Source organism: Oncorhynchus mykiss, chromosome 27 (assembly GCF_013265735.2).
Source record: "Oncorhynchus mykiss isolate Arlee chromosome 27, USDA_OmykA_1.1, whole genome shotgun sequence".
Classification (NCBI taxonomy): domain Eukaryota; kingdom Metazoa; phylum Chordata; class Actinopteri; order Salmoniformes; family Salmonidae; genus Oncorhynchus; species Oncorhynchus mykiss.
The window spans coordinates 1,665,995-1,677,496 of NC_048591.1; the positions used below are offsets into that span (position 1 = coordinate 1,665,995).

The 11,502-nt window shown below is 42.9% G+C and overlaps 1 protein-coding gene and 1 non-coding gene across 4 annotated transcripts in view; both read left to right on the plus strand.

The window, feature by feature from the left end:
* Nucleotides 1-11,259, plus strand: part of atg16l1 (ATG16 autophagy related 16-like 1 (S. cerevisiae)) — a 52,051-nt gene extending 40,792 nt beyond the window's left edge. For all 3 annotated transcript variants that reach the window (XM_021587226.2, XM_021587227.2, XM_021587228.2), the window contains 6 exons: nt 1,964-2,084; nt 2,286-2,391; nt 3,974-4,123; nt 4,497-4,544; nt 4,839-4,940; nt 8,198-11,259. In XM_021587226.2, the coding sequence (XP_021442901.1) occupies nt 1,964-2,084; nt 2,286-2,391; nt 3,974-4,123; nt 4,497-4,544; nt 4,839-4,940; nt 8,198-8,291 (621 nt within the window). In that variant the 3' untranslated portion in view covers nt 8,292-11,259. The remainder of the gene's footprint in view (nt 1-1,963; nt 2,085-2,285; nt 2,392-3,973; nt 4,124-4,496; nt 4,545-4,838; nt 4,941-8,197) is intronic.
* On the plus strand, nt 1,485-1,747 carry LOC118944798. The gene has a single exon (XR_005040115.1).
* Nucleotides 11,260-11,502: the final 243 nt, after the last annotated feature.

The window sequence follows — 11,502 nt, forward strand, 5'->3', positions numbered from 1 at the left end:
ATCTACTCACTACCCTATACTGAAAAGTTTGCACATTTATAAGAGAAACCTTACGTAAGTATTCAGACCCTTTGCTATGAGACTCGAAATTGAGCTCAAGTGAATCCGGTTTCCATTGATCAATGTTAATGTTGCTACAACTTGATTGGAGTCCACGTTTGGTAAATTCAATTGATTTGAACACGATTTAGAAAGGCACACACCTGTCCATATAAGGTCCCACAGTTGACCGTGTATGTCAGAGCAAAGACCAAGGCATGAGGTCAAAGGAATTGTCTGTAGAGCGCCGAGACAGGATTGTGTCGAGGCACAGTTATGTGGAACGGTACCAAACAATTTCTGAAGTATTGAAGGTTCCCAAGAACACAGTGGCCTCCATCATTCTTAAATGGACGACGCTTTGAACCACGAAGACTTCCTAGAGCTGGCCGCTCGGCCAAACTGCGCAATCGGGAGAAGGGCCTTGGTCAGAGGTGATCAAGAACCCGGTGGTCAGTCTGACAGAGCTCCAGAATTCCTCTGTGGAGATGGGAGAACCTTCCAGAAGGACAACCATATCTGCAGTGGTCCACCAATCGGGCCTTATGGTAGGATGGCCAGATGGAAGCCACTCCTCAGTAAAAGTCGCATGACAGCCCGCTTGGAGTTTTTGGCAAAAGGTACCCAAACCATGAGAAACAAGATGTTCTAGTCTGAAACCAAGATTGAACTCTTTGGCCTGAATACCAAGCATCACGTCTGGAGGAAACCTGGTTCCGCTCATCACCTGGCCAGTACCATCCCTGCAGTGAAGCTTGGTGGCAGCATCATGCTGTGTGGATGTTTTTTCATGAACGGGCTGGGGGACTGGTCAGGATCGAGCGAAAGATGAACGGAGCAAAGTACAGCGATCTTTGATGAAAACCTGCTCCAGGGCGAAGGTTCACCTTCCAACAGGACAACGACCTTAAGCACACAGCCAAGACAATGCAGGAGTGGCTTTGGGTCAGGTCTCTGAATGTCCTTGAGTGGCCCAACCAGAGCCTGTTCTTGAACCCGATCGAACATCTCTGGAGAGACTTGAAAATTGCTGTGCAGCGACGCTCTCCATCCAACCTGACAGAACTTGAGATAATCTGCAGAGGAGAAGGGGGAGAAATTCCCCAAATACAGGTGTGCCAAGCTTATAGCATCATACCCAAGATAACTTGAGGCTGTAATCTCTGCCAAAAGTGCTTCAAGAAAGGTCTGAATACTTATTTAAATTTTTTATACATTTGCAAAATGTCTAACCTGTTTTTGCAGGTTATGGGGTATTGTGTGTGTGTGTGTGTGTGTGTGTGTGGATCAATTTTAGAATAAGGCTGTAATGTAACAACATATGGAAAGTCAAGGGGTCTGAATATTTTCCGAATGCAATGTACATAAGAACATAAGCTTTCGGAGCCTAAAATAACTTTGTTTTAGGCTGTGTTTGTGTGAGACGGCAAAAATACTGTGCTGATGGTCAATGATGTGTTGTAAAAGGTCTGATGCGCAGCTCCACTGCCTGCTATCCATCGGCTCCTAACAGCTCCTGCTCCATTCCCAGCCTGCTCTAGTTGTGCATCGTTGGACACGGGCTGCTGACATGTAGGATGATGACACATCCTGTGTCTTTAAGAAACCATGGAGTCACTGTGACAGAAGTCCAACAGAACCATTCGCTAAGGAGTATCAGGCTGTGATATGGGGCTGGGCCGCTGATCTCAACTTTCAAACTGAGACTGCACCTGTGTTCTCAAACACAAAGGGCCATGAGTTTTCCTTCACCTTAACGTGACTGAGTGAAATCTCCAGGCCTAGTTAGTTATAGGCTCCAACTATGGCCCAGATATTGTGCTGAGCAGGGTTGTGTTCACTTGGCACGAAATGGAAGAAAATGCTCAGTGAAACACTATCTGAGCTTGGCCAATAAATGCTTGTTTTCATTCGTTCCCCTCAGCACACGCTGACAGGCCACAGCGGGAAGGTGCTGGCGGCTCGCTTTCTCCTGGACAACGCTCGTATCGTCTCCGGGAGCTACGACAGGACTCTGAAACTGTGGGACCTGCGCAGCAAAGTCTGTAAGAGTCGACTTTTTTTCTTATCCCCTTTTAGTTTTAGCGTTTTGTTTGTTCCTCGTTTCTGGTTCCCCTTTTTTAAAGGATTTGTATTTTTTCAGCCACACAAAATGGCTTTTAAGATTTTAACGCAGATAGTGTATGGTCTACTCATTGCGGATTAGTTTTTCTTGTTAGGAACCCCCCGTCTGTTTCTTCCTCCAGGCATGAAGACTGTGTTTGCTGGGTCCAGCTGTAATGACATAGTTTGCACAGAGCAGTGTGTCATGAGCGGCCATTTTGATAAGAAAGTGCGGTTCTGGGACATCAGGTGAGTGTGGAGGGATAGTCCCCATTTTTAGATGGGGTGTATACATCCAACTAACCTTAAAGAGGCAATCCGCAGGGGAAACAATCAAGCGATTTCCCCGCCCCCATTTCGGTAAAGTACTGTGGGATAGGGCTGGAGAATTGGGACTTACCATCCATGATATCAAAATTAGTTTTAACCATATTTTGAGGTTATTTAGGTTTTTGTACATTTACTTTGTAAACAAACATTGTAGTAAAATAACCTTATATTTGGGGTTCTGATGGGGTTCGTTGTTTGAACTAAGCTCATGAGGTGTTTAAGTTATATTCTTCAAGAATCAATAGGTACATATTATTCATTTCAAAGTCCGAAAATGGATGGCGTAACTGCAGATTGCCCCTTTAACCTGACAAACTGTAAACATAACCATATCCCTAGTAATGCTTAATGTATGCTTCCCATTTGTTTTTCAAAGTCTTCCATGAAATTAGCAGCATCAGTACAGAAACTTCTCTCTGCAAATGCATTCTTCTCTCCTAGATGTGGAAATAAAGGGGAATTAGACTCAAATAAAAATGTTAGTTTTTTTTGCCCAGACCTCCAAAGGTCATATGATTTAAGCATTGACATGGACCTGTTTCTCTATAAATTATTGTAATTTTGAGCAATAAAATGCTAAATAATCAAAAACAAGGAAAAATAAAACTGGGAAGATATGTAACAAAGTTTTTGGGAAAAATGTACATTTTACAGTACCCCCTTAAGACTATGATACAATAGCAAAATCGCTGAGCAATGTTGCTGGAAATGGAGGGGTATGAGTGCACTAATGAGCAACATGGACATGAAATAGATTTCATATGAAGCACAATTTCAAAATAATTTCGCAATTTAAAATTTCCTAATCTCCTATAGCTTGTTATTGCGAGGTGACTGTCACAGCTGTACTGCGATTAATCAGCAAACAAGCAACAAGGGGTTGCCCTCCATCCACTGAACCTGCTGCTAGTCAGCTCCGTGGCAATGCAGACAAAGATAACTACTATATATTTAGCTAAGTTCTAACTTAAGCTAGTTAAACATACAAAAAAACTATCTAAAATGGAAAAATAAATGTAAATGGCTATAGCTAGCTAATCTACGTGGCTAGCTAGCTAATTTAGCCTGTCGGTCCCCCTGACTTTGCTTAAATTCCAGTTAGCATGCACCCTACCAAACTTAAAAGTAGTACTCATGCTAGAAAAGGGGTAACATGTCGCTCTCATGCTGCTATAGGGGAGTATCCAAATACTGGAAGTGGAGAACCCAGCTGGGGAAAATCATACATACCCAGTGTAATTGTGTCGTGGGCAATGGTTGTATAGGCCCTTTGCCTTGAGGGTTATTTTCTTGTTGTGACACTGGCTTTTTGTCCTGGGATGTATTCATTAGGAACCAAGCGGAAGCATACATGCATAAACTGGGAGGGACCTACATGAATGTGTCCAATAAACGTATTTTGCTATGGTGTGCTCTAATGAATGCCCCCCTCTCCTAACACTTATCATTTTTTAGCTTGTGGCGTCTAATGAATCATTTGATTGTTCGTTTTTTTGTTTAGAGCGGAGAGTATAGTCTGCGAGCTGGAGCTCCTGGGCCGAGTCACGTCTCTTGACCTGAACCACGACCGCACCGAGCTGCTCACCTGCTCCCGGGACGACCTGGTTAAGATCATCGACCTGCGCAGTAACGCTGTCCGCCAGACCTTCAGGTACGGGGACATGTCACTGCTCTAGTACTGTAGACTACAGATCACTCACTTGACCGCCACACACCAATTGCTGTGTCAAGCCAGCGCTCAGGGTTTTCATTTAATATATTTAGTTATGGAGAGCCTCACCCATATTGTCAATTGAGCAATCGGATGCGTTGGTAGTCAGATTCTCTTTATTCTTATTGGTGAATAGATGCTATATGTAGGCAATGGAATTGTCCTAATAGTGCAAACCCTGCATGTCTGGCACTCCAGGCGCAATCAAACACTCAATTTATTTCAAAGGAAACCAAATACTATTTGAACCCAGGTTTGACGCGGATTAGTGGTGTTGGAGGTTTATGTTGTGTGTTCTCATCTCTCTTCCCAGTGCTCAGGGCTTCAAGTGTGGTGCTGACTGGACCCGAGTCACCTTCAGGTGAGTGACACCCTTTACACCAATATTGTGTCCTAAATGGCAACGTATTCCCTACATAGTGCTCTAATTTTGACCAGAGCCCATTGGGCCTGGTCAAAAGGAGTTCACTAGGTAGGGAATAGATTGGATTGTGTCCCAAATGGCTATTATTGGTTTAGTTTTACTAACATCGGTTGTGGTCAAATTCCCTACCTTTCTCCATGCAAGTGTGCACATGCTCACCTCCAACCACAGTCCCATGACTCCATTTGAGCCCCTTATTTTGACCCTACTATTGCCTTGTGTACTCCTCAGTCCTGATGGCAGTTACGTGGCGGGGGGCTCTGCAGACGGCGCCTTGTATGTGTGGAATGTCCTGACGGGAAAGTTGGAGCGCACCCTGGACAAGAACCACTGGTCAGTTTGAACCTCCGGAGTAGGATCAAGTCTTCCTTCCACACTGTTCTCCAGTCAGTTTTGCACTTTTTTTAATGGTTTCAGGTTCAGGATTTGAAGGTAAGCCATAGACCTGGATATACAGCTTTAGTACCACAAAGCCTGTTTTAACTTGAGCAGTGCCATTGAGGACTTTTACCATTTTGAGGTAGTGAACTGGGTGGGACTTTCTATGCAGTGTTTCCCATAGAATTTTAGCTATAGTGGCAAGGGTTCGGGTAAGGATTATCTGAGGGTCCCAGGGGCATGAACCACCTGGAGACTTTTTTTGTATAAGGACTGAGAAAGGCAGTTCTGGGGAGTGACATTCTACTCAAAAATTAATGAAAATATAATTAAATAGGCTGAGACACAGGGTTAACCATATATATATATATATATATATATACTCAATTGGGCTAATCATTAGCTAGATCCCAAACTCTAAACATGATCAATGTGTTTAGTGTTCCACCAAAAACTTAACATAAACACAGTGAATGTGTTACATTTATCCCCCGGTCTCACCAATGCACACAGTGAATTATGGAGGCTAAATGCGCCTAAACCATGTTCATATACAGCACTGAGTGCTCCTTTTTAGGAGTTGAGAAAGAGTAGTAGCCATGGAAAGCTGGGATTCCCCTCTTAAGTCGATCAAAATTGCTTTCAGAAGATTACTGCAATTGCATTAAGAAATGTGCATTGACTGCTTATCAGAATACATGTTTCTCTCCTTGTGGCACTCGCAACTTGAATTCTGTATCAACCAATATGAACTGGGTGGGTTGGGCCCTGAATGCTGATTTGGCTGAAAGCCATGCTATACCACTGGTGTGACACATCTATTTTTACTGTTCTAATTATGTTTTTTTAACCAGTTTCTAATAGCAATAAGGCACCTCGGGGTTTGTGATATTTGGCCAATATACCACGGCTCAGGGCTGTGTCCCAGCACTCTCCTGTGCATAAGACCAGCCCTTATTTTATTTATTTTACCTTTATTTAACCAGCCAAGTCAGTTAAGAACAAATTCTTATTTTCAATGACGGCCTAGTGGGTTCAGGGGCAGAAAGACAGATTTGTACCGTGTCAGCTCGGGGGTTTGAACTCGCAATCTTCCGGTTACTAGTCCAACACTCTAACCACTAGGCTACCCTGCCGCTGTATACCACATCCCCTCTGGCCTTATTGCTTAAATATACAGTGCATTTGGAAAGTACTCAGACCCCTTGACTTTTTCCACATTTTGTTAGGTTACAGCCATATTCTGAATATTGTTTTTTCCCCCTCAAAAATCTACACACAATACCCTACAATCACAAAGCAAAAACAGGTTTTTAGATGTTTTTGCAAATTTATAAAAATAAAAAAAAATTGCATAAGTATTCAGACCCTTTACTCAGTACTTTGTTGAAGAACATTTGGCAGTGATTTAAACCCTTGATTATTCTTTGGTATTGTGCTAAAAGCTTGGTACACCTGTATTTGGGAAGTTTCTCCCGATCTTCTCAAGCTCTGTCAGGTTGGATATGGAGCGTCGGCTGGGACTTGTCCCGAAGCCAGTCCTGCATTGTCTTGGCTGTGTGCTTCTGGCCATTGTCCTGTTGGAAGGTGAACCTTCGCCCCAGTCTGAGGTCTTGAGTGCCCCAGAGCAGGTTTTTATCAAGGATCTCTCTGTACTTTGCTCTGTTCATCTTTCCCTCCATCCTGACTAGTCTCCCAGTCCCTGCTGCTGAAAAACATTCCCACAGCATGATGCTGCCACCCATGCTTCACCGTAGGGATGGTGCCAGGTTTCCTCCAGACGTGACGCATGGCATTCAGACCAAAGAGTTCAATCTTGGTTTCATCAGACTTGAGAACCTTGTTTCTCATACCATGAGTCCTTTAGGTGCCGTTCGGCAAACGCCATGCAAGCTGTTATGTTCCTTTTACTGAGGAGTGGCTTCTGTCTGGGCATTCTACCATAAAGGCCTGATTTGCTGGAGTGCTGCAGAGATGGTTGTCCTTCTGGAAGGTTCCCCCATCTCCACAGATGAGCTCTATCAAAGTGACCACTGTGTTCTTGGTCACCTCCCTGACCAATACCTTCTCCCCTGATTGCTCAGTTTGGCCGGGCGGCCAGCTCTAGGAAGAGTCTTGGTTGTTCCAAACTTCTTCAATTTAAGAATGATGGAGGCTACTGTGTTGGACATTAAATGCTGCAGAAATGTTTTGGTACCCTTCCCCAGATCTGTGCCTTATCACAATCCTGTCTCGGAGCTCCACGGACAATTCCTTCGACCCCATGGCTTGGTTTTTGCTCTGACATGCACTGTCAACTGTGGGACCTTATATAGACAGGTGTGTGTGCCTTTCCAAATGATATCCAATCAATTAAGAAGGTATAAATTAACTTTTAACAAGGCACTCCTGTTAATTGAAATGCATTCCAGGTGACTACCTCATGAAGCTGGTTGAGAGAATGCCAAGAGTGCAAAGCTGTCACCAAAGCAAAAGGTGGCTACTTTGAAACATCTGAAATATAAAATATATGTTTCCAGATGTTATTTCATTGTTGTGATGTCTTCACTATTATTCTACAATGCAGAAAATAGTAAAAATAAAGAAAACCCCTTAAATTACTAGGTGTCCAAACTTGTGTGTGTACATTTGGGGCAGCAGGTAGCCTAGTGGTTAGAGCATTGGTCTTGTAACTGAAATGTTGCAAGATCAAATCCCAAGCTGACAAGGTCTGTCGTTCTTCCCCTGAACAAGGTAGTTATTAACACACTGTTCCTAGGCCGTCATTGAAAATAAGAATAGTTAAATAAAGGTAAATAAAATTAACTTTGGCATTATGTGGTACTGTGTAGAGATTGACGAGGAAAAAAGTATTTAATCCATTTTAGATTAAGGCTGTAAAGTACAAATTCAAGTGGTCTGAGTACTTTCCAAATGCTCTGTACTCGTCAGCAAACATTCAATTACTGCAATGGCATTAAATCACCAACCGTGTTTTGCCTGTTCAGACAACACACTCCAGGTGGCAGTATGACCCCTTTGTTTGTTGACCGACTCATGGTAGAAGGGATTGTACTTTAAAATGAAGTTAGCCCTCAATGGCGCAGCCCATGCTGGCGCAGATGCAAGGAAAGGCACTTTTTCTATCTCTTTGGGGTAAGGTGCAACTTCTACCTGACACTCCCGTTATGCCGTCCTGCTCAGGTTTGACGTTCTGTTGTCTCTTCTCTCAGCTCGGCCATCAACTCGGTGTCCTGGTCGCCATCGGGAGCCTACGTGGTCAGTGTGGAGAAGGGCAGCAAGGCCGTCCTCTGGTCTGATATGTGATTGGCTATGCTCTGCTCTGGCCCTCTGCCATTGGGTGACTGGCTCTGTCTGGACTGTTCAATGGAGGCACGGACTGGACGGGGGTTCCCTAGCCCCACCCTCTAACGGCCAACCCCTGCATCAACTTTGCCTCACTGGCATTGGACCATTCTGTGCTCCAATACGTTGGGGGAGTTGTTTTCTTACCTAAAGGAGGTCATCCGGTGGCCCATGGGTGGCAGCAGAGCTTTGGTGTCCAGTTGAACAAGGAGTGATGAGCCATGAAGGCAGAGTTTTCTCTTAAAGTTAAACAAAATTATATATCCATTTGAAATTATATCCAACCAAGGCAAGGCGAATGAGTTAGACAGTTTAACTAAAAGATGACATTATAAAACAGTTGTTGCCAAATTGCCACTATAAACAGAGCTGGATTGTCTGGTTTTTAAGGCTGCAATTGGACACGTCGTTAGTTTTACAAGACCTTGGGGTGGGCAAAGGCTTTTAAAGTTTAAGTCTGTCTCCTGGGCCCACTTTTTCCATACTTATCTGATCGTATTTCGGTAATTGGATAGAATTAATCCGTAGAAATAGAATTAATAGAACACGTGCATCATTGACTTGAATGGGGACGTCTGTTAGATTCGTTCTATTTTTATGCATTTAATCTAAACAAATTGCCAAAATCCGATCAGGTAACTTTGAAAAACTGGGCCCAGGTTTCAATTTTTAAATACAATTCCTTTTTTTGTCCTTAAAAAAAATGAATGCATGGCAACAATAGCGGAAAGCATTTTGTGCAGTTCCCGGTCTTTCTAATGTAGCAGTGTTTCCATTCACTTTGCACCACCTTTGCTGTGTCTGAAATGGCACAAGGTGGGTGATTGGTTGGTTGTCTCCAACTGTATGGGAGCATTGAGTTGTCAAGTTAATACTGAAATGCTGTGCTCTTCTAACCTTGTCCTGGATACCCACAGGGCCTGTTATATAGCTCTGCACCAACACACCACAACAAGTTTATAAGTAGTTGTACTGGGCTGGAACAAAAGCCTTACACACCTCGTGGGTCCTTGGGACCAGGATTGAAGAACACTGCTGTAAGGAGTGAAAACGTGTTGTGAACAAGAGTAAACACAATTCTCTAAAACAAACTCATGTGCCAATCACAATGACCATGCCCCCCATGTAACATTTAAACAGGGAATGCTCTGTTTGAGATGACTATTCTCTAGACAGCTGGAATGAACCCACACACTTGGCACATCTGCTTAATACTATTTATTCAGGTGTTTGTTCAGTGTTATGTCCTATCAGTCACTGTCAACATTAAAATAATGCAATGTTCCGGTCTTGGAGGGCCACAGCATGTGCTGGTCTTTTTGAAATTCTGTTATTGATCGGTCAACTGTTAGACCCGTTTATTGGTCAGCTCACCTCGATTCCAGGGGTGAAATGCTGGGCCGCGTTCTGGAGGGATGCGTAGTTCAGGACGTTTCAAGATATGTTTCCTGTAGAGCTGACATGATTCCCCACTATAAAAGCATGTACAGTATGTTCTAATCTACATAATGTATTTGTATCGGAACTTTTATGTAGGCCTAAAGCTGACCCCATCGTCCAAAGACGTTAAGCAGATACTGTGGTCCTCCATAGCCTGGGGATTAGCTCCACTCCTTAACACTTGCATGCTGTTTTTGTTAGTTTTTCTTTTTAATTTCAATGGACTTGTTGACACACATGACATATGTGTCATGTTTACATGATGCTGTTCTAAATATCAATGACTAGTATCTATCGTTCACCACATGGGCAGGGAACCCCAGTCCCGCAAGGATCACTCGGTCCAATGGGATCTGCTGACAAAGGGCCAGGTTCAGTAGTGAAATATTGTCGAACATTGCAGGTAGAAATACCATAAATATAATCAATGATTCCTTTGTTCAATATGTCAGAGCCATGTTCTACTTATTTCTATCTGAAAGTTCCACAACGTTGAGTCCTGAGGGGTATAGTACAAAGCAAGATCAATGCTTTAGCCAGCAAACTTGCCTAAATATTCTGAAATAACATTTTTTTTTGAAGGACACGTTTGAAAATGCATGGTCTGATTAAACTAACAACCAGAAGCACATATCTTAGTTTAGATTTCCTAATGAGCCAGAAAATCTGATTATTTCTGTTTATCAAAGTTAGCTGGCGAACTCATTGATCCTGCTTGTAATATACACTTCTGCTGAAAGCACCCAAATTTGCACTTGTAATTTTTCCAGAGGGGAAAAGTTTAAGATAAAGTTTGAAGATCAATGGTGTCATGTTTTTGGCTTTGTTGGTCATGTTTTCCACTCTGACAATAACTGGTGCAAACACTGAGTAAATCTGGCCCAGAAAAGTGTCTTTCACTCATTAATAATGAAATGTTCACTATCTGATCTGAGTTGTATGAATACATGCCCTGGAGGATGCAAGGCACTGATAAGATCGAACAGGGGATTCTCTCTTAAGAGTGTTCTGTTGAAACAGGCCAGCATATCCTGCCCTCTTCGGGGTCATGTTCAGTAGGCACCAAATAGGAGAAAATGAACTGAAACCGGGGAGGACTATCTGGACTTGTCCAATAAGACAGCTAATTTTCGTTTCCCGTTTTATTTATTTTTTGTTCCATGTTCTTATGAACATGACCTAGGACTCCTTTTCCCACAGTTAACTCCAAGCTTCAGTCATCGTGTACAGGCCAGGGGAAGGGGAGGTTGGTTTTGAAATGTGCTTGGTAAACTGCTGATCAGCAGTCCTTTACCCCACCCCTCTGCGATCAGCAAAAAGATTGTAAAGCTTAAGTTATATTATGTATGTATGTATATGAAACATGTATGTGTTAATGTATGCACACTGAGAAAGTGTGGGAACATTTGTGTTATATCGTTTTTTGGGGTGAGGCAGATGGTAGCTGACTACAGATGGCGTGTGTCAATAAAATTACTATCTTACTGTTGGTGATGTGCACTACAACAAACTACAGAATTATTAGTCATATGAGAGATTCTATTTAGGCACATGGTCTTCTCAATACAGCGAACAGCTTTTCCACAAATTGTAATGGTTGCATTATCTTGGTTAGCCTGTAAAATATTCTGTGATTTGTTCTCTATTAGGTTCTGGGGATAAGCGTGTTATAAATTGAGATTTCCTGTATGCGAAGTCCTCACCCTCACAAAAGGGATCTCTCAGCCTGTTT